This window comes from Podarcis filfolensis (genome assembly GCF_964270895.1).
Source record: "Podarcis filfolensis genome assembly, chromosome: 2".
Classification (NCBI taxonomy): domain Eukaryota; kingdom Metazoa; phylum Chordata; class Lepidosauria; order Squamata; family Lacertidae; genus Podarcis; species Podarcis filfolensis.
In genome coordinates this window covers 66124218-66147982 of record NC_139605.1, presented here as the reverse complement: position 1 = coordinate 66147982, position 23765 = coordinate 66124218, and the positions used below count along the sequence as shown (strand labels likewise).

At 41.9% G+C, this 23765-nt stretch overlaps 1 protein-coding gene and 1 long non-coding RNA gene across 4 annotated transcripts in view; one reads left to right on the top strand and one right to left on the bottom strand.

The window, feature by feature from the left end:
• The window catches only part of MACROH2A1 (macroH2A.1 histone), a 46645-nt gene that overhangs the window by 12076 nt on the left and 10804 nt on the right, over positions 1-23765 (bottom strand). For all 3 annotated transcript variants that reach the window (XM_083600035.1, XM_083600033.1, XM_083600034.1), the window contains exons 2-5: positions 22426-22633; positions 7917-8023; positions 7473-7670; positions 5683-5790 (exon numbers count right to left, since the gene is read on the bottom strand). In XM_083600035.1, the coding sequence (XP_083456161.1) occupies positions 5683-5790; positions 7473-7670; positions 7917-8023; positions 22426-22597 (585 nt within the window). In that variant the 5' untranslated portion in view covers positions 22598-22633. The remainder of the gene's footprint in view (positions 1-5682; positions 5791-7472; positions 7671-7916; positions 8024-22425; positions 22634-23765) is intronic.
• On the top strand, positions 6414-12098 carry LOC310756317. Its single transcript, XR_014544807.1, has 2 exons — positions 6414-6948; positions 11653-12098. It is a non-coding gene; the product is annotated as an uncharacterized lncRNA (long non-coding RNA).

Genomic DNA, 23765 nt, shown 5'->3' with positions numbered 1-23765 from the left:
TTATTCTGAATTGGAATGAATTATGCCGAGGCCTGTTTTTAAACAGAATCTATGGGAATTACTTCATGCACTTATAATAATTTCTATGTTTTCTCATACTCTACTGTTTGAGTCTTGCCAACTGGTGTTGGCAGAGAGAGAGCAAAAATCAGACATTGAATGAAGATACTTCATGTTGCTAACTTGTGAGATTTCCCAAGGGACTCAATTTCTTAATATATTCATAGACCAGCCTGTTGTAACCAGAACTAAATGTAGTTTTTAATGTGTGGCAGATGAAGCTTGACAAAGTACTAAAATAATATTTTCTTCAGTAGAACAAAAAACCACGCAGGTAATAGACATACAAAATATCAACAAATACAAAATGTTAGCATTTCTCAGTGCAAATCCCTAAACCTTCTCCATTTCCAAATGAAAAACATGACTTTGGAGGTTAGATGCACATATAAACACGCCTTCCAAGCCACTTTCTTCACTGGGGAAAGGGACTATTATTCAATATGAAATAATAATTAGCTAGAAGAAAGCGCCCCCTTCATGGATCACTGCCTTGCCGTGGCGAAGGGGCTTGAAGAACTCAGAGAAGCTATGAACTATGCCGAGCAGGGCACCCAAGATGAACAGGTCATAGTGGAGAGTTTTGACCAAACGTGATCCACCTGGAGGAGGAACCGGCAAGCCACTCCAGTATCCCTGCCAAGAAAACTCCATGGACAAAGACAACAGGCATATAAAAGTTATGACGCTGGAAGATGAGCCCCTCAGGTCGGAAGGCGTCCAACATGCTACTGGGGAAGAGTGGAGGACAAGTACAAGTAGATCCAGAGCTGATGAAGCGGCTGGGCTAAAGCCGAAAGGACGTTCAGTTGCGGATATGCCTGGAAGCGAAAGGAAAGTCCAATGCTGTAAAGAAAAATATTGCATAGGAACCTGGAATGTAAGAACCATGAACCTGGGTAAGTTGGATGTGGTCAAAAATGAGATGGCAAGAATAAATATTGACATCCTGGGCATCAGTGAACTAAAATGGACAGAAATGGGCGAATTCAGTTCGGATGACCATCATATCTACTACTGTGGGCAAGAAACCCGGAAAAGAAATGGAGTGGCCCTCATAGTCAACAAAAGAGTGGCGAAAGCAGTACTGGGATGCAATCTCAAAAATGATAGAATGATCTCGATACGAATCCAAGGCAGACCTTTTAACATCACAGTAATCCAAGTTTATGCACCAACTACTGGTGCTGAAGAAACTGAAATTGACCAATTCTATGAAGACTTACAACACCTTATAGAAGCGACACCAAAGAAGGATGTTCTTCTCATTATAGGGGATTGGAATGCTAAAGTAGGGAATCAAGAGATAAAAGGAACAACGGGCAAGTTTGGCCTTGGAGAGCAAAATGAAGCAGGGCAAAGGCTAATAGAGTTCTGTCAAGAGAACAAGCTGGTCATCACAAACACACTTTTCCAACAACACAAGAGACGATTCTACACGTGGACATCACCAGATGGGCAGCATCGAAATCAGATTGATTATATTCTCTGCAGCCAAAGATGGAGAAGCTCAATACAGTCAGCAAAAACAAGACCTGGAGCTGACTGTGGCTCGGATCATCAGTTTCTTATAGCAAAATTCAAGCTTAAACTGAAGAAAGTAGGAAAAACCACTGGGCCGGTAAGATACAATCTAAATCAAATCCCTTATGAATACACAGTGGAAGTGAGGAACAGGTTTAAAGATTTAGATTTGCTAGACAGAGTGCCTAAAGAACTATGGATGGAGGCTCGCAACATTATACAGGAGGCAGCAACGAAAACCATCCCAATGAAAAGGAAATGCAAGAAAGCAAAGTAGCTGTCCAATGAGGCCTTACAAATAGCGGGGGAGAGAAGGCAAGCAAAATGCGAGGGAGATAGAGAAAGATACAGGAAATTGAATGCAGATTTCCAAAGAATAGCAAGGAGAGATAAGAAGGCCTTCTTAAATGAGCAATGCAAAGAAATAGAGGAAAACAACAGAATGGGAAGAACCAGAGATCTGTTCAAGGAAATTGGAGATATGAAAGGAACATTTCGTTCAAAGATTGCCATAATAAAGGACAAAAGTGGTAAGGACCTAACAGAAGCAGAAGACATCAAGAAGAGGTGGCAAGAATACACAGAGGAATTATACCAGAAAGAAATGGATGCCTCGTACATCCCAGGTAGTGGGGTTGCTGACCTTGAGCCAGACATCCTGGAGAGTGAAGTCAAATGGGCCTTAGAAAGCACTGCAAATAACAAGGCCAGTGGAAGTGATGGTATTCCAGCTGAACTATTTAAAATTTTAAAAGATGATGCTGTTAAGGTGCTACACTCAATATGCCAGCAAGTTTGGAAAACTCAGCAATGGCCAGAGGATTGGAGAAGATCAGTCTACATCCCAATCCCAAAGAAGGGCAGTGCTAAAGAAAGCTCCAACTACCGCACAATTGCACTCATTTCACACGCTAGCAAGGTTATGCTTAAAATTCTACAAGGAAGGCTCAAGCAATATGTGGACCGAGAACTCCCAGAAGTGCAAGCTGGATTTAGAAGAGGCAGAGGAACCAGAGACCAAATTGCAAACATGCGCTGGATTATGGAGAAAGCCAGAGAGTTCCAGAAAGACATCTACTTCTGCTTCATTGACCATGCAAAAGCCTTTGACTGTGTCGACCACAGCAAACTATGGCAAGTTCTTAAAGAAATGGGAGTGCCTGATCACCTCATCTGTCTCCTGAGAAATCTCTATGTGGGACAAGAAGCTACAGTTAGAACTGGATATGGAACAACTGATTGGTTCAAAATTGGGAAAGGAGTACGACAAGGCTGTATATTGTCTCCCTGGTTATTTAACTTATATGCAGAATTCATCATGCGAAAGGCTGGGCTGGATGAATCCCTAGCCGGAATTAAGATTGCTGGAAGAAATATCAACAACCTCAGATATGCAGATGACACAACCTTGATGGCAGAAAGTGAGGAGGAATTAAAGAACCTTTTATTGAGGGTAAAAGAGGAGAGCGCAAAATATGGTCTGAAGCTCAACATCAAAAAAACGAAGATCATGGCCACTGGTCCCATCACCTCCTGGCAAATAGAAGGAGAAGAAATGGAGGCAGTGAGAGATTTTACTTTCTTGGGCTCCATGATCACTGCAGATGGTGACAGCAGCCACGAAATTAAGAGACGCCTGCTTCTTGGGAGGAAAGCAATGACCAACCTAGACAGCATCTTAAAAAGTAGAGACATCACCTTGCCAACAAAGGTCCGTATAGTAAAAGCTATGGTTTTCCCAGTAGTGATGTATGGAAGTGAGAGCTGGACCATAAAGAAGGCTGATCGTCGAAGAATTGATGCTTTTGAATTATGGTGCTGGAGGAGACTCTTGAGAGTCCCATGGACTGCAAGAAGATCAAACCTATCCATTCTTAAGGAAATCAGCCCTGAGTGCTCACTGGAAGGACAGATCGTGAACCTGAGGCTCCAATACTTTGGCCACCTCATGAGAAGAGAAGACTCCCTGGAAAAGACCCTGATGTTGGGAAAGATTGAGGGCACAAGGAGAAGGGGACGACAGAGGACGAGATGGTTGGATAGTGTCTTCGAAGCTACAAACATGAGTCTGACCAAACTGCGGGAGGCAGTGGAAGACAGAAGTGCCTGGCGTGCTCTGGTCCATGGGGTCACGAAGAGTCGGACACGACTAAATGACTAAACAACAACAACAACAACAACAACAACAACAACAACAGAAGAAAGAGCGCCCCTGGTAAGACAGCAAAAGGAACATATCATTTTGTGATTTATGTAACTGAACATGTAACACCCCACTTTAAAGCATTTTCTCACTGCAACACAGACATACAATCAAGTTTCTGAAGGGTGTTTCTGAAACCTTTCCTGAGTGTTTTGGTTCATGCAATAAGAACGGATCTACATGATATTACAAGGCAATTGCAGAGTTTCCAATTCTGCATTTGCCTCTTAACTTTTAACAAAGGAGGGATAGGCCTTTGTGGAGGAGGCTGGGAAGGGGAGCTGCTTAACCCTTCTCCCACCACTGATTTTTCCTTCCAATCACTATCCAGTTTTCCCCCCTCCTCTGGACAGGCATTTCCAGTATTAGGAGTTAGCTCGAATGTGTGTGGAATACTTTGGAGGATGCTTGCAGGAGACGCAGCAGATGGGAAAAGGGTTAAGCGATCTCACTGCAAATGCCTCCAACCCTGCAAAAATCTCTAAATTATCATTAACTGGCAACAATGCTTGGAAAACACATATTGCATGCCAGCTAAATTGTAAGGCATGTTGGAATGAAAGACCGCAAACGTATTTACTGAATTAATTAGTGCAATGCCACCTGGCATTTTTCTCCAAAATTTAATTTACTGGGGCCGTATCAACAGGGCCTTATAGACATAGATGACTATATAGCAAAGCGATTTCATTTTCAGCACAAGTTTGCTAAAACAAGTATGCTGTCATGTGCAGATGCTTTTTAAATCACAGAACATGCTGTTGCCTTCAACTAGGAGGCTAAGTGTGCTCCTCTGGTGACCACCTGCATCCAGGGATGTCGGCATCAGTCATTATCACAATTAACCTTTTTAGCTAGGCACATAGCTTTGTTTATTTATTCCTCCCTCTCCTTCGCTAGTCAGTCTTTTCACATCTATCCAAAACTCCACCACCAGAATTCTTTACTTTGCTGATTCCACGATGCCCCTTTTAAAGCTCTCTATAGCATCTGTCCACAATACATTTCTCCTTTTCTTTCCCATTACACCTTTCCCCCCTGTCCTCAACTCCTTCCCCTCTACACTACCAACCACTCAGAGCTTTCTTGCTGGGCACCATGGAGGGGATTCAATGTAGTGCTAAGGTGAATAGATTTCCATCTTGCCTGATAGCTCTCCCTTCCCTTCCCCTCACACACTCTTCTGGGGGTTTTCCTGATCCTCCAGAGCACATTTTGGGAAGGAGCAGGGAAGCCTCGTTGCACGAGTGGGAATATTTATGACTCCACCCATTTCCCCTTCCTGCCTCCCTAGCATGGCTCCCTGAACTTTTATGTGTTACCACTTCTTCCTCCCCTTTCATACTGCTACTGAAACCCCATATTTTCTGTGAGGCCTTTGGCTTAACCCCTGAATGTAACTACATTTTTAATTACGTGCAGCTGCATTTGCCCATAGTCATCCATTCCTACCTTCATTTCTCCTTCTCCTTCTCCTGTTTGTTTATATTTAGACAGCAATCTTTTTTGGACTTTCCCTCCCTTACCCCATAACACTTGGTGCTATGTGTACTGTAGAAATAATGAGTGCAATCTTCAAAAATATATATAAAAGATTCCATTGTTTCCAAGAGGATAGTTTGCCAGATGTGTTAATCACGGCAGGTGGGGGAGAATGGGGAAGTTGGGTGTGTGCCAAGCCATTGAAGAAGCAAGGAAGTCCCTCCTAAGTAATACTGTGCGTTGCACCCAACTAACTTCTACACAGAGTAAACCCAATTAAATTGATAAGCCTAAGTGTGCCAGCTTACTAGCTTCAGTGGGTCTGCTCTGAGCAGGACAAGCACTGGATGCAATCCTGTATATCTATTTAGCTATGTACTATTAAAAACTGTGAACATATTGCACAAACCTACCTTCTGCCCAAGGAATAGACTTTTTGTAGAAAGGACGGTGAAGCCATCTGTCGGGGTGCCTTCTGTTGTGCTGTCAGCACTTGCTGATTTGCTGACTTCTCCCTGTTTCTTCTCAGTCAGAATCAACCAAGCAATCAGTTAGTAAAATCCACAATTAAACAGACCAACGCAGCACAACTAATCATATGCTCATGAAGTGCATGCATACTACTCTATTGCAGCTACTCCACAGAGGGGACAAGTTTGCAAAGCCCCCACTGCTAGACTAGACACATGCTTGATGTATTCACAAATTTTAGATACAAATAAAACTTCTCACTGTGTTGGTAATCCATACGCTTTAGTATATGGAATGCGTATTACCATCCATATAGCAATGCGAGTGGGAATCTGTCTCTGACACATCTCAGCTGAGTGACTCTCGTATAGCTAAAACAATACTCTTGATTGGATTCCTCTAAAGGTGTAATGTCACCAAAGGCAAACCCATATTGTGTTTGTTTCTTCCCCAAAGGTATAAGCAACAAAGGATATTTTTATTTGCGTAAATTTCCTTTGCATGAAGAAGGTCCCAGGTTCAGTCCCAGGCAGGGCTGGGAAAAGATTCCTATCTGAAAGAGTGGTGAGCCACTGCCAGTGAAGCTAGATAGCTCAAGAAGGCAACATCTTATGTTTCCATGTAAAGCTGTTGAAGAATTCTGCTTTTGTAATTATGCTATAAGCAGGAGTGGATAACCTTTTGGGCCCAGTGGGCCAGATCTTTATATGCTGCTGCCCTGTAGGTCAACTCTGGCAGGCCGGTGGAACTACCCACCTCTCAGTCACCTGATGTCATAATGATGTCGGCTGACTGGCAAGTGGATTGTCCTGCTCACCAGTCAACATTGGCCGGTAGGGTTGCAGGGGAGGAGGGAGAGAGCAACCAAGCAGGTTGAACTCCCTGTGCATCAGCTGACGTGTGTGAAGATCAATGCTGCTTTCTGCAGGGTTTGGGTGCACCAGCAAGTTCTCTGTGGGAAACTTGCTTGCATACCTGAACCAAGCAGGGCTGACCTCCTCACCCATCAGCTGAGGCGAAGGGAGTTCAAGCCAGACTTCTGCAGCGCTCGGCTGCATGAGAAACCAATCCAGCCACATCTCTACCTGCCCTGCTCCTGATATCACATAAGACATCAGGTGTGGGGCAGGTAGGCATGGCTTGGGGGAAACAGCTTGGCGGACCAAATGCGGCCTGCAGCCAGAGGTTCCCTATCCCTGTTAGAAAGGGTACATTAGGAAACTAGATGTTCTAGAATCTATAATGTGCTCACCTCCACCTCCACAGAATGACCAAGCGGTATATGGCCCACTGCTCTCTACAGCATGTCACCTGTAACATTTATAAGGCGGAAGTGGCTTCCCAGGAGGGGAGATAGCGCTACTCTATCAGGTGGGTTGTGGCTGCTTACCAGGAAAGAGAGAGGGAGAGAAGAGGTGCAGGGGAGGTCAGCATGGGGCAAATAGGTCAGTAGGCACATAGGGTTGGCTCCACCAGCACATTTGCATGACGCTAACCTCTCCACCACCTCTCCCTCCCACCCAGTAAGCAACAGTAACCCACCTGCCACAGCAACTCCACCTCACCTGGCAGGCTGCTTCTGCGACTAGTTAGGGTCAGATCAAGTGTCATCCAGACAGCTAGAAATAATCCATGTTATACACAAGCACTAACTTTGTCTCATGAAGCACAATGAGGTTTGCTTCCAGGTAAACAAACGTAGAACTGGGCTGTAGAAGAAATGGAAGCATACCTTAGACTTTCTTGCTCCTTTCTTGCCGCCCGTTTTCTTTGTTGTGGTTTTCTTCTGTGATGGAGATTTTGCCTTTTTCGCTGGCGGCGGAGTGATGATCGCTTCCAGTTTTCCTTTCGAACCCCGTTTCTTCGCCAACAATTCTGGGTGAATATTTGGTAATACACCGCCACTGGCTATGGTGACGCCTTTCAACAGCTTAAATGGAAACGGAACAAACAGGCAATGCTGAATGGCTTTGAAACTGGGAGAAACCAGGCGCCTCGCCACCAAAGGCAAGGTAAACGCACAGAGGAAAAACTCAACAGCAGGGAGATTATGTGACAATTTCAACCTGAAGAGTTGCTGATACATTTCCCATTCATGTAAACTACTCCTTATATTCTGAATTACGACTTTGGGTGAAGAAGAGAAAGGAAAGACTCAAAAGGGAAATCTTTTTACCTGATTTAATTCTTCGTCGTTTGCTACAGCCAACAGGATATGTCTAGGTGTGACACGACCCTTCTTGTTGTCCCGTGCGGCATTTCCAGCCAATTCAAGAATTTCCGCTGTCAAGGAAGAGAAGACTTTCTCAATTCAAAACAAAAGAAAAACACCTGGCCTTTGTTTGGTGAATAAGGGGACAAAGTAGCATATAGTTGATTTTCTAGCAGCTGACAAAAGGTATGCAGCCACCTGACTCTCCAAGTACCTCAAGGTCACAAACCACAGTATTATTTGCCCGATAGTAGATTGTAATCATAGATACGCAACCCTGGCTCTGTTATTAATCCTCCAGATTTATAAAAAGACCATAGGAATTTATGTACAAAACTTAACCTGTCTCACAACAGGATCAAGACAGCACTTCTTCTTTGCCTTTGCAAGATTTCAGAGGGTTTTCCTGGTTTTTGTCATCATTTTGGGGTCAAAATTTCATGGCCAGGCATGCATTAGAAATTTCCCAGTAGGAATCAATTAAAATTGTCAACTCATTATGCAAACGCTCACCTAACAAACGATTTCCTGAGAATGCATTGGATGTGGAATGCATTGGATGTGGAAAACATGGATGTGGAATCGGCCAGCCTATATGACAGCCTATTTATTCTGATGACAAAACTAAAAGATGACAAACCAATATAAGAGAAATTATTTATTGGGAACTAAGGAAAGAGCTAATACATAACTGTATTTGTCTGGTGTGTGTTGTATATTTTTTTAATCTATCTTTTGGTCCAGATCATTTTTGCACAATGTTCCAGATTTTCAAACCAGAAGTACTAATGTTTTTTAACCTAACTGAAATACAGAAACAACTATGGATATTTTCATGTTTTAATACATATTCTGTACATCTTGGGTAGTCCGTTTTGCCTAACTATTAGGAGTCTTCCATGCATTCATACATAAAAAATATCAAGTGGCATGAGTGTTATTTAATCATTTATTCTTTAACAGATAAAAACAGATTACATGTGTAACATGCACCCGCTTTGGGGAATATGTAGGGAAGGCAATAATTTCTAGTGAAAAAAAGAAAACCATTAAACTATAGTTTGCATGATATAAAGGATTAGCTTCAGTACATATACTAGCTAAGCTGCCCTTTATAATATTCCTGTGATAAGCCTGTTATGACACTTACTGGAAAACCTTTGACTACAGCAACAGATGTATTTTATCAATGATATTAAGAATTGTTCAGTGTCATATTTCTAAAAGATGTGGTACTGAGAGAGTATTTTGTTTCTCTAGGTTGATGACTTAACACGATTCCACATATGTGTGGCTAAATTTTTTTTATGACAGACCAACTTTTAATTTAAAAACCTGGAAAGTTAATTCAATATTGAATGTCATTTCTGTGAGGCGCTATTAATGCTCACAGCATCCCTGCGCGTTGAATATTCAGGGTCAAGTCACTTGTCATAATTCCAGACAAGGCAGCGAAATTGTTTTGCTATTATCACCTCCTGCCTGGAATTGTAACACATGAATCAGCCCTAAGGCCATGTATTATAGGAGCTAAACACCTGCAGTGGTACAGATGCTGTAATACTCCAAGGAACCCACTTCTGCTCCTTTTCTCACCTGCGTCCAATAGGACTCTGCTACCGTAAGCCAAGTGGTCTCCAAGGTCAAGGAGGAACGAAAATACAATCCATTATGTTTGATAGCATATTAACAGCAGGGCAGATCTTAGGGCTTGGGAGTACCCTGGTAGGTCAGCATGTGCTGAGGAGGTCCTGTGTACTGGTTTGTGAATTGATGCACGCCCATCATTCACTGGCTGCAGCTTCAAGTGACAACTTGCCTATGCAAATGGTGAGCAGCAAATCAATCTTTCAGTTCATTGGCTTGCGCCAACTCAAACACAGTATTTTTCAAGTGAGGCAGTTCAAACATTTAACCGTGAGTCATCAAGCACCCTCTTGGGGAGGGAAGGAATAATAATTATTCAGTGTTGCTGTAAGGATTTCAGTGGGGGAAACCTTGGACCAGTCACTGTCTCTCAGCCTAATGTACAGTGGTACCTCAGGTTACATACGCTTCAGGTTACATACGCTTCAGGTTACAGACTCCGCTAACCCAGAAATAGTGCTTCAGGTTAAGAACTTTGCTTCAGGATGAGAGCAGAAATTTCTGCGGCAGCAGCAGGAGGCCCCATTAGCTAAAGTGGTGCTTCAGGTTAAGAACAGTTTCAGGTTAAGTATGGACCTCCGGAACGAATTAAGTACTTAACCCGAGGTACCACTGTGCCTTACAGCATTGCTGCAAGGAGAAAATGGAGGGAGGATGGACCATGTACACCCCAAGAGCAGGTGCTGAGGGCCTGAGTTTTTAATGGGACAACAGCAAATGGGTGGAGTTTCAATATCTAATACCCCAGTCATGGAGCTGTTAACCCCAGAGGAAAAGCTCTCATGGCGCCAATCGTCTAGCAACATTACAGTACATTTCTTCCTTGGAAGGAAGCTTCTCTCCAAGTTCATCTTGAGCACAGCAAGGTCACTGGAGGGGTAAATACCTTAATCCTGAGCATCCAATCCTATTCCTCTCATATACAGAAAAGATGAAGCTAAACTCAGAAGTTCTCACTCAGGATTCATCATGCCCCCCTCCTCTGGAGGACAGAGCTATAATATAATAAACTATGTGTACAGTTCAGAGATGGAATATCCAGGCATGGAATATTGGTTAATATGGCATCCTTTGCCAGCAAGCCAAATCCACAGTGTGCAGCAAGAAGTACTGATGAGACAGAGTGAGGCCCTGAGGGAACTAAGAGGCTGCAGAAAAGAAATGGAAAAGCAACTCCACCAGCTTTGGGAAGGCAGATTGATCTTATCCTGACAACATACATTTGGGACAGCTAAAACGATGAGGACCTCATCTTCCCTCTGCTTCAAACAGGCCCCGCAATATATATAGAGTATATTTTATTATTAGCAATTCCTCTCACAGACTAGACTCATTGAAATCAATGACCCCAAATTAGTCAAGTACAGTCATTCCTTGGAAGTTGAATGCCTTGCAGGTTGAATGTTTTGGCTCCCAAACGCACACCTGGACATGATTGTTTCTGGTTTGGGAACGTTCTTTGGAACCCAAACGTCTGTCGTGACTTCCGGGGCTTCCGTTGGCTGCAGGAGCTTCCTGTAGCCAACTGGAAGCTGTGCCTTGGTTTCTGAAACATTTTGGAAGTCAAACGGACTTCTGGAATGGATTCCGTTTGACTTCCAAGGTACGACTGTATGTCAATTTCAGTGGATCTCCTCCAAGTGGGGACAAATACAACCCTCTGTATTTATTATGCACTAGTAACAAATTTGCCTTTTTTACTCTTGACATCTGATACAACTACAGTGGTACCTCGGGTTACATACATTTCAGGTTACAGACTCCGCTAACCCAGAAATAGTACCTCTGGTTAAGAACTTTGCTTCAGGATGAGAACAGAAATCGGGCTCCGGCGGTAGCAGTGGCAGGAGGCTCCATTAGCTAAAGTGGTGCTTCAGGTTAAGAACAGTTTCAGGTTAAGAACAGACCAAACAAATTAAGAACAAATTAAGTACTTAACCCGAGGTACCACTGTATACAGAGAAGTTATATCGTAACCAGAGAGTCTGTGTTAAGTGTTGCTCTTCAATATCTGAAAGGAACATTTTATTTGTCCTTTATCTGTCTCTTTCAGGGGACACCTGTTTTTGAAAAGCATGAAGTTTTTCTCCATGTGCAGGAAGCAATTTTGAAAGCACTGTTTCCTAATGGCCCTTCAGGGAAGTCTACACACCCCACTTCCTTTTCAGACTCGGGAAGAAAGTGTGGTTTAAGAGGAAGGGTAGAAGCTTGTGAAGAACAGAAAGAAGTAAAATGAGGTGCACAGAGGGAGAAGCATTATGTTCCGCGCACTCAGGCTGCTGTTCTGCATTTATCTTGGAGCAACACTCATTGAGCTCAATGGGGCTTACGTCTCAGTAGGTGTGCACAGGATTGTGTGGTCACGCACACGCTCCATTTTAAGGGTCCTTGAGTAGCACTTTCACAGCTAGCTTGAGGAGTTCCGCCTGGCGTTCTGATTTTAAAAAGTCTTGCCCAATAAATGCCCTTTTTCTGTAATTAAACAAAAGTTGAACTGCAGCATTCACGGCGGAATTTTTTAATGTGCACAAAGGATTTCCAGTGAGATCCCTCATCCACAACAATAAACAAGCAAACAAACCTTTTTTGGGGGGAGGGGGGAAGCAAATAAACACAATGTAGCAGGGCCTCTTTACGGATGCTTTAAAACAGAAGAGCCAATGTGGTTCCCCTCTAGATGCTGTTAGACCTCCCCTGTCTCTATTCATTGGCCATGAAGGCTGAAGCTGCTGAAAATTGGCCTCTCCTGCTTTAAACCATTTTTACCTTGCATAGATATGAACATAACTGATCAGCTTCACAGAAAACACTTAAAACTATTAAGCGTCCAATGTGAAAATTCTTGAGGAACTATTAAAGGTAAAGGGACCCCTGACCATTAGGTCCAGTCATGACTGACTCTGGGGTTGCGGCACTCATCTCGCTTTATTGGCCGAGGGAGCTGGCGTTTGTCCGCAGACAGCTTCCGGGTCATGTGGCCAGCATGACTAAGCAGCTTCTGGTGAACCAGAGCAGCACACGGAAACGCCGTTTACCTTCCCGCCGGAGCGGTACCTATTTATCTACTTGCACTTTGACGTGCTTTCGAACTGGTAGGTTGGCAGAAGCTGGGACCGAACAACGGGAGCTCACCCCGTCGTGGGGATTCGAACTGCTGACCTTCTGATCGGCAAGTCCTAGGCTCTGTGGTTTAACCCACAGCGCCACCCGTGACCCTTCAGGAACTATTACGCAGGTTTTAATATCATCAAAACTGATTTGGAGCAAATGTCATATCCCTCTCATGCACACACATAGAAATCATTTCAAGTCCAATCTGTTGTGTGTAAAAAGAAGATGTAAGATTCCAAATTTGCTTGATAGCTTCCCCATGCCCAGCATTTTGGACAAGGGAAAAAGTCCATGTAGTTGTCAGGTGTTCAAGACCTGGATTTTTGCTATGCAAATGTGAATATACCTGACAGCTCTGAACTCTAACTTCGTCCAAATGCTGATTAGCTTAATTTTATTTCCTCTTTTGGGGTAAAGATTTCATGTCTTGAGGAAAACCATTTCTCCAATTTCAAAACCTTTTGCCTTTCTCCACTTCAGTGAAATGAAGTCATAACGCTCAGAATTTAGTTGCTAACAGCTAACAGATGATATGTTGAGCAACAGCCAGCATTTTCAACAACAACAAAAAAACTTTCAACATGAGAAGAGGGGTTTCTGAAAAATGTGTGAAACTGAAACCTTGATCCAAAAGAAATCTGAGAAGCATCTCTGGAAACCAAAGGAGGGACATTGGTATAATCCCATTTAGAAATCCCAGGCAATGCCATTCTGACTCCAGGAGAAGGATTTCATCTATTTTATTTTATTTTGAAAAACAACCACACATTGTTCCATCAATGATTTACTGAATCCAGAACATTCTATTATTCTGAAAAATCTTAACCCAATCAGACTCAATCAACTATAATAGTTAAGACTTCCCTACATTCATTTTCTTGTACATTCCTTACAATCTTCCTTAATATCCTTGAAAGAGGACCACTTAACATTTCTTTTCCCTATGCACACTCCTCATAAAAACAAATAAATACCAGCCTTAGCCTTACAATTACAGATATTTGAAGAAGTTCAGTTCAGTTTCAGGATATTCATATGTTGGTAAACCTGTTTATCCAGTTAACTCCCCAACTACGTCAAATAACTGAAGGTTTTGTATTTATGCAATGTAATTTACATGGAACTATCAAAGCTGTTTAACAACTAGACCTTTTTGGGGTGGTGTGTGTCTCAAAGTCAGCACTGTTCTTCCTCATCATTCATACTCAATCTGCAAACCACCCCACTTTTTTTACAGGAATCTCAAGCTGTGCTCCTATCAGATGCTTGGAGCACCAAGTGAATCACTGCAATGCTATAGCCATGTTTGCTCTGAAGTAAATCATACACTGCATTCAATGGGGCTTTCTCTCTTAATAGGTTAGCTTAGGACCGTAGCCCCCATAAGTAATCTAAAGAACACAATCTACAAGAGCTGAGCAGAAACTGAATTCAAATGGAAGTGCAATCTGCTTTTGGTGCCTGCTAACAGGAAGCCCAAGCCATCTTGATATTTTCATACCGAGCATCCTGTGTTCACTTGCTCTCTGCATATGTGTGTGTGTATATAAAATGGTGTTTCCTTTGCCTACCAGTTTACACTTCACTGTTACTCTTAACAGTTTACACATGCTTCTCCCTCTACTTTTAAATGCATTTAAACATGATTAGTCTAAGCACTGCCAGATGTTGCTTGCGCTAATGCAGCGTGTATGGTTTGGCTCGACTGGTTTACAACTCAGGACAAGTCCAGCGCCTTGGATTATGCTCTGATTTTTAGGGACATTTGTTATAAACCTGCATTTACACAAACTGGATGCCCACCATGCCACCCACCCACCTCTTGCATATATGAATACAAAGAGAGACAAACTAAAAGGATAACCTGACATTTAATAATACAATGTTGCAGATGGCTCTCCTTTCTTTGTGCTGGAGCAGCTGAAAAAGTTTGCAGGGAGTGCTGTGTTTGCTTATTAAAATGTACAGTGGTACCTCGGGTTACATACGCTTCAGGTTACATACGCTTCAGGTTACAGACTCCACTAATCCAGAAATAGTACCTCGGGTTAAGAACTTTGCTTCAGGATGAGAACAGAAATCACGCAGCGGCTGTGCGGCAGCAGTGGGAGGCCCCATTAGCTAAAGTGGTACCTCAGGTTAAGAACAGTTTCAGGTTAAGAACGGACCTCCAGAACGAATTTAGTACTTATCCCGAGGTACCACTGTATCTTGTGCATATTAACACGTGAAGACAACATTTATGTACGGCACACACTGTCCCCCAACCTAATGCCAACTCCAAGAGACACGTGTTTTAATCTGTGAAGGCCAAATCGGTTCTGATACTGAACAAAAAGTGTCACATCATTTGTTATGAACTCTGAGGGAAGTTAATCTCTATGTCAAACATTTACACCACTGAATCTGTCAACAACGCTACAGGAAGGACTACCAATTCCGAATTTCCAAGTGCTACAACTGATGCAAAAGTCCTAAGTGGTTCTTTGCTGGCATCGTTAACACTAGCCAAGAGCACAGGAAGTGACTTAGGCCATTGGGCCACCTGGCTCAGTACTGTTGCCATTGACTGGTTTCAGGCAAAGGACCTTCCCATGCCTACCTGGAGATGCTGAAGTGTGACCCTTGACCATCCAAGGCTCTTTGATTTCACAGAAGTAGTTGAGAGGCGATCTGCATCCCAACCACAGCTCCCTGATTTATTTCATAAAATTTATATACTGCTTGATTGTAAAAACAAGCAAGCAAGCAAACAAACCCCAACATGGTTAATATGATGCATTTCTTATTTACATCAAGAGGGAGGGGGACTTTTGCCCATATTAGGTCCATATTTATGTCACAGTCTTAAAAACCTGTGTTGTTTGCAAAGGAGTAAATTCTGTTTTAAAAGTAGAATAATTTACAGTGCAAATTTATACATGCCGACTCTGAAGTAAGACCTACTGAACTTAATGGGACTTGCTCCCAGGTATTGAGCAGAATTTCAGCCTTAATCACAAGGTCTTTCTCTTTCACTGAATTTCTATTTCCAGGGATAAGGTTAAAGATAAACTACAGTATTGTGCCACTCAGTCTAAATGTATTGATCTCTCTATATATCTTTATTGTTGTTTTTCAGTCTTGCTCAACCTGATTTTTCTATTTAAGGTAGACTACACATACACACAAATCATTGTGTAATGATATGCAGGAAATATGTCAAATGTTCCAAAGAATGCTGTCACTGTAATGGATTCTTCATTGTTTAAGAAACTTTTTGCTTCCTTCCCTTACCATGCAGCCTATAAATAACACTCCGAACTTTGAAATCACATTCTATGAATCAAATTATTTTTATGGCAGATCACTGTGGCTACAGCCGCTGTCCTTTTAAAAAAAGCAGTGTGCACTAAAGTATATATATTTTAAGAAACAAACATGATTGTCGTTTGCCTTTAAATTATTACATTCCTTCTGAAAAGAAAGAAGAGTGGAATGGCACTTCCACATAATGAATTCTGACAGAAAACATGGCAAGCACTTGGGATAACTGGTTAACTGCACTAACTGGATACGTTCTTATTTTTCAGGCACTCAATGGCTTGGGACAGGTTTCCACACAGAAAATGAATCATGATTAAATAGCAAGCAAGTGACTTGCTGGAGTATCTGAAACTCCACTCAGGGAATCTGGTGATGTCATAAAGCACGAGAACAAAGCATAAAAGTCGCCAGAACACCCAAGAGAGAGTTATGGTCTGGAACTCTAAAAAAAAAAAAAAAAAAGCATGTTTTAAATTTTACAAAATGAATGGATTGGCAATAAAATACAGTGGTGGAAAAATGTTAATGGAGAAAGCAGACATTTCAAGTTTTCGCCCTACCTGACTTTTTCTAACTGTGGAACAATGTAAATCACAGCACCTTTTTTTAGGAGTGGGGTGTTATTGTATATCACCTGCTGTTTTATAAACTTCACTCTTTCCTAATTTGCTGTGGAATTATTTTTTTATGTAGAGCAGTCTATTGACAGAAATTCCCACAAGCTTCATTTCTGTCTACTATTTAAATTATGCCCATAAGCTTTCTAGTTCTTTTTCTGCATTAAGATAGATGGATAGACAGACAGAAAGACAGAAAGACAGATCGATCAATAAATAGATAGATAAACTAGACAGACTGAAAAAAGAAAGAAAACGTAGTGCATTCAGATTAAACAAATCTAATTAAACAGAAAAAGAAGATTCAAAACTGCAGTCAGCATAAACCAAATTCAGAGCCGCAAGATAATAAAACACTGCAGCGCAGGAAAATACATGACTAACCTAGCAGGCCAAAAGCCTCTGGAACAGGAAGGTCTTTGCAATTTATTACAAGGCCAATAACAAATGTGCTAAGAACTCCAGAGTCTAAGTGGTGCCACCACTGAGAAGACCCTCACCCATGTTCCCACAGTTGGTGGGGCACTGGGTTTGGACCTTTCCTGCAGGTATTACTTCACGGACAAGTTCAAAAATTCACAAGATTACCACAGAAGACCCTACAAGTGTTAAACTATGGTTGACTGTACTTGACTTGATAATCCAGGCCTTGCTTCAGCTGGGTTTAAACAGCACAAGTTGATCCAGCCTCAACCAGTCCCCACATTTGAGTTTGTTAGTGCTAGTTTCAGGGTTATCTTCGATATTATGTCTTGTATCGAAATGCCAGAAAACAATGTTTTTGAAATGTGCTTGGGAAAATGGTGACTTGTTCAGCCTAAAAAGAGCTGACAAGAGACTTGCGTTACATGACTGAAAAGTAATAAAAGGATCCTCTCTGGAGATGTCAGATGAAAAGTGAAGATAGGAGAAAACTGTTTATTAGATGACACAATGCCGTATTTTTCTAGGTCTGTTTTAATACCAAACAACAGGGAAAACTGCTCCAGATGTTTAGTACAAAAGATTTGTGGAAGTCCTAAGAGATCCTTGCAGTCCCTTTGGTTAGGAAGCTATCAAGACACTAGGTCTTATTTAGTTCTTATTTAGTACAGCCTCTGGTGTAGCTGCAAGACATGAGACTCTGCTAAGTGTCTGCAGGGTGTTTTCCACCTCTGGTTAGGAAAATGTATTTACTTATTTATTTAAAATAACTTATATCCAACCCTCTCTCCCTAAGGAGATCAGAGCAGCATTTATAAAAAGCAGTTCAACTGTACAAACTTATAAACAAGCAATAGAAAACACTCACATTCACAGTAGGGCTCAAAGCCTGATTAGAAACAGATGTTTTAACTGCCCTCCTAAGTGTAAGCAGTGAAAGAGTGACATGGATCTTCCAGGGGAGGAAGTTTCAGAGGTGAGGAGCCACCACAGAAAAGGCCCTCTCACGTGCTGTCACCTTTTGAACTTCTCAAGGGCTAGCAAGAAGGGGAAATTATATTATAATGGCCAGCGATATGGGTTACAGCTAAGAAACCGCACAGCAAAATATGTCTGTGTGAGACACAGATTGAAGTGTGGGCAGGATGCAAGAAGCGTATGCCACAAAGAAGCAATTAAAACTTTTAAGGCACCACGGGAATCTATGCTTCTTTTAAATGAATATATAATAACTCCTCTGAAATTTGGAACTTCTCTTTCAGGTCGAGTATGAAAAACGGGTGATTATGAGCAACGAACAAAGTAGGCTAGCAATCTCAGAGCCTTGAGTAAAAATGTAAATGTGTGAATATCCTGAGTGGAATTCAATGGAGTAATCGCACATGGAACAAGGTGAGCTTGTGCAGCAAGAGTCCCCCCCCCCAAAAAAAACCAGATTTAGCATACATGCAGGACACACACGGAAAGGAAAGCGGGGGGGGGGGGGGAGAGTCCCACTGCACTAGCGAACCTTGTTCTGCACATGCTACAACTTAGTTGAATGTCACCCTTTGGCTTCTTATATTGTATTTTCCTTGAATCTGGCAGTGATCTTATTGCCATTTCACCTTCCACTACAGATCACTCTGCTGTCTCTACCTGTTCTCTCAACTCTGCCACAATCTCACCAACGACGACAAAGGAAGCTTCTGAGAGCACCGTTGGAGACAAAGGTGGCGTTGCTTCTTTTTTTATGTTCTGTAGCTGCTCCCTATCAGGCAAAAAGTGAGGGTCAGTTCAGAAAAGTCCCATAGGATACTGTGTGACCTTCAGCGATGCCAACAATCCCTTACTTTTTCAGCAGTCAGCACAACTCACAACATACAATAGAAATCTAGGCTCAGACCACACAACATGAAGAAAAGGGAAAGGCCATGAAGTCAAAACCATACATGGTGCGTGATGAAAGTGGGAGCTGTAAGACAGAAAATTGGAGGATTGCAGACAATAACTTTTATTATAAGGTTGTGAGCAATAACTTTGGCAGCCTAATCCACACAGTCACTTTAATGGAGCTTGGATTGGCATCGTCTTTTAAATAAAGGAGAGATGGGCAAAATATCTTATTCTGGTTTGGAATAAACATATTAACTTTTTATCACGATGCATTTTAAATGAATGCAGCCACCAGGGGAAACAGACAAATGCAAATGTCCTTTTCTGAGTTTTGCTTTTTAGGGGGAGAAAGTGTTAGACAGAAAACATAAATAGTAAAAAAAAATAAAAATCATTTTTAAAACCCACAATAATCTCAGTTCCTTGGAATGGAAGTAATTAAAGGCAGAGAATCATTTTCTTTTCAGCTTTCTTTATAATATCTTCCTTGGGGATAATCTAGCTGGGATTGTAAGACATGTTTACAAATTCCCAGGGTTCCCACCCTCCACAAAAAAAGTCTTCATGCTCTATTGTATTCTTCCCTCCCTCAAGGTTCTTCAGCTCACAGAAATGTGCAAATCTCTCTCTCTCTAAAATTGGTACCATGTCCTGCTCATTAACATTACTTGTAATACATCTCAGTTGCTAGTTTAGCTTGGGGTTTTTTATATATTAAAAAACACTCAGTGCAGGCTATTTTATAAAAGGCATGAAGTTTAGAATCTAAATATATATGTATATCATCTGAGTTACATAGTGATTACAATAACAGAAGAGTAGATGATACTGATCTAGATGGACAAATACAGGTCAATACAGACAAGCTTAGCAACCTGTTTAAACCATACTGTCATTGTTCAATAAATCCATTACTCCTCTCACAAGTAACTTCCTTAAAGTAGTGAATCGCCTAAGTACTGGGGGGGGGGGGGGGGCTACACAGGTGGATTTCTAAAGTTTATAAACGACTTCGACGGATGAATTGAGGGAACGCTCATCAAATTTGCAGACAGCATCAAAGTGGGAGGGCTGATTGGAGAACTGGGCCCAAACTAACAAAATGAATTCAACTGGGACAAATGTAAGAGGGACAAATCTATGATTCTAAGACTGTGCATATAAAGTCAGTCAGCTTGCTTAGTCCTTAGTTCACTCTAGAACACTATTTTTTTATAGTTTAGGGCATTTTTATTATATCCTTAAACTTACTTAAATTGCTCAAATAAGCCACAAAGATGAAGGACCATCAAATCTAATCTCTTACCGAATCCCTCCCCACCCTGAGAACTTAGGTCTAACGTTTCATTTCTGGATACTTCATCTTGTTGAAATCGCTGCCATCTCTTTAGCCCGTTCTCTACCATCCAAATCTTTTTACAACGGTGCCACTGCTTGTACATAACACCAAGTCCTTAAAGCTATAGCATCCCCCCTCTATTAATACTACACCTGAGGGCTAATTGTAATTCTTAAAGATCCTCGGTTCTGCATGGAAGCACTTCACAGAGTGGGTCTAACATCTGAAAACTGCTTGTCAATTATTGGTGCGCCTCGACTGGGTGCGTGGCCTCTCTTGCCAGCACCAAAGAAGTGTTCCTTAGCAGTCTTCACGTGGTGGCTCTAACGTTCAAACAGACTCTTAGACCTCTCTTTGTTCAATAAGAGCATGCCATGTATAGCAGCCCCGGCAAAAAGAGGCCCTGCTGTAGTATATGGAGAGTGAAAGCATCATGTTCTAATTGCATTATTGGCCCCATTTCAAAAAAGCTGCTCCTGCAGCTGTTTTGACCGACAGCTCAGCAGCAAACCAACCCATTGCCCAATTATTTATTTGCTTATTTACAAAATTTCTAGACTGCCCTTCCTTGCACATATCAAGACCTCAGGGCGGTTTCCAATATAAAACAATACAATAAAATATTTAAACCAATCATTAATAAAATGCAGCAGCACAGGAAACACCCCCCCAAACACACACAACCCCCCCCCCCAGAAAGCATTAACTAATTTCCTCCAAAGGCACAGGAGGAGAGAGATGTTTTTGCTTGGTGGCAGAAGCCCATCAGGCTGGTTGCTATCCAGGTCTCCAGTGGGAGGGAATTCTACAGTGGGGGTGCCACAAAAGGGATGAGGAACCTCAGGCCTGGGAGCCAAACCCTGCTCTCCATGTCCCTCTTTCTGGCCCCCGAGACTCACCCCAGATACATCCCCTCTCCCCTTATCATCCCTTCTGCATATCCTACTTGAGTGTTTTTGCCTGGCTGAAATACGTCCTTGAATTTTGGTAACACTTTCTGCTTGCCTGGGCAGAGGACAGAGAGGGCTGTGCACAGATACTAGCCTGCCGCACAAAGGGTGTTCACTTTTTGCCTCTGGTCCCAGCCACCACTGGCATGCGGTACCTTATTGTTGTGGTTGCAGGTTTTTTTAAACCGTTATTAATAAAGGGAATGTGGTCCTTTGGCCAAAGGTTCCCTAGCTCTGCTCTAGTGAATGGCTTCAAGCTAATGAAGCTTGCTAGTGGCAAAGCACATTTATTATTATTATTATTATTATTAATTTTTATTGGAAATTTTATTTACAACATAACATAACCCCCCATACAGAAATCCACCCTCAATAAATATGAACATAACATACAATGAGCATAACATACAACAATTCAAACAACCAAATAAAAGACTTCCTTTATCCGGTATCTGGCCTCCTTATTTACTCTTATAAACTGTTTCCTTTATGAATAATAATGAAGATTTTTCTAATTATAACTTAAATATCCACAAAGTCTCCTGCAGACATTAATCGAAACAAGTCCAGGGTATTTTAGGGCACTGTGACGTATTCTCTACATTTTCCCCATGCTTTTTGAAACTCGTGTCTAGTGTGCATTATTTTGTGCATTTTACAGAACAGTTAAAAATAGGGGGGGGGGGGGTTATACCAGGTTCATACAGTTGCTGTTTTTAAAAAGTTCCCCTCTTGTCGATTGCAATGCAAGTGAAATACCCATGTCAGCTCCAGGGCTGTTTTCGCTTGCACCCCATTCCTGGGGCATGCCAGAGGAACAAGGGGACTTTGGAGCCTGCAGGTCTTTCGCCTCTTCTGACATGATGCCAACATGCCCTCTGAACGGCTACCATTTGCCCTCCCTACTATATGCATCCAATTTAGCATCACGGAAGGCTCAACCAAAAACCAACTATCTTACCAGGAACCCATGATAAATGCAACATAGGGTTTACAGCTGCGAAAGGTATAGTGCAATGTTTCCAAGACACAGAAATCTGAACTGAGATGCAAGATCGGTAGTTTGGATTTACATTCGTTACGAGGTTAATGTTGCTGCAGATGCAACGTGCCTCAACCCACTGCTTTTATCTTCCGCAAATGCTCTCTCATGTTTGCAACTGATTCCACTGAACTGCCTTGGCTCTTGTCGAGGCAAAACTTACCAGTCAGGTATTCAAGTACAGCTGCCATATACACTGGAGCACCGACCCCAATCCTGTACTTCGGATGACCTTTCTTAATATAACGGAGCATTCGTCCGACGGGGAATATGACCCCGGCTTTTGCCGAGCGAGAGGTCTTCGTCGACTTTTTCTTCCCGCCCCTGCTGGACATTTTCTTTTACGTGGGTCTGGGTCAACAATCTAGAAACTAGAAACAAAAGGGGGAAAGGGTAAGGTTACAAATCAAGCCTGAGACAGTTGCTTTCAAATGGCGAACGATACCTCAGCAGTCTCTTAAAATCGGGCCCACAGGCTTTCAACTGCACTGAGTTGCAACGCTGCCATACATCACATGGAAAGCTGCAGTGCTACGTTGAGAGGTAGGGCTTTTAGTGCCTTATCTGTGCCTCTAACACATAAAATTCAAAGAGATTTCTGTGGGCAAGGCTGATCAGACTGTGTGTCAGAGGACTCTGGCACTGGGTGCAAAATCCAGCATTCATTCTTTATGGTTGTATCCAATGGGGTCCCTCTACAGACGGAAAGCTCATTGATCCAGCAGGGGTAGAACAATTTGTTTGTTTGTTAGAAAACAATATAAACACAGGCTTTTTTAAAAAAACCACACAAAACGTTTCTGTTTACAATTAACAGTTATATACTAACGAGGTTAATAAATCGGAAATGGAAGTTGAGGGAAGTCCAAAAGGGGGGAGGGAGATATGTTATGTAAGTTGTATGTTATAAGTATATTTGTAATGAGAGAAAAGAAAAATAATATTATTTTTTTAAAAAACAGTTATGAAGGTTGGGGGAGGAGTGAATATGGATGCTTGCTGATTGAATGGAAGGTAATTTTTAGTATTTCATCTCTCCATTACACCTGACAAAACAAATTTCATTTTTGTAAAAAAAAAATAATAATAAAATTAATGCCCTGAACAGATGGCTTTATATTGATCAAGATATTAAACTTTCTAGTCTTTTTTTTTAAGCAAATGGTAATTTTACAGTACTAGATACAGTAGCAAATACAAAAATGAAGTCATTGTAAAAACACCAATGACCATAGAAAAATAAACTCCAATAATATTTATAAAACATGCCTGACACTATGCCGGCGCTATTCCCAGTCATTACCCAGGTTAGGAGAACTGCTTGGACAATAATGTTATTTTTTAACACACTGATGATGCAAACAGAATTGTTCCCAGATTTTGTCTTTGTGGTAATGAGTGGATTATCTTGCCTGCTGTACTCACAAGTATGTCCAAACTGAATATTCTGAGAAAAGTAACCATCCTGCAAATATTGTATCGTCTGCTGTAGCAACTAGTCCC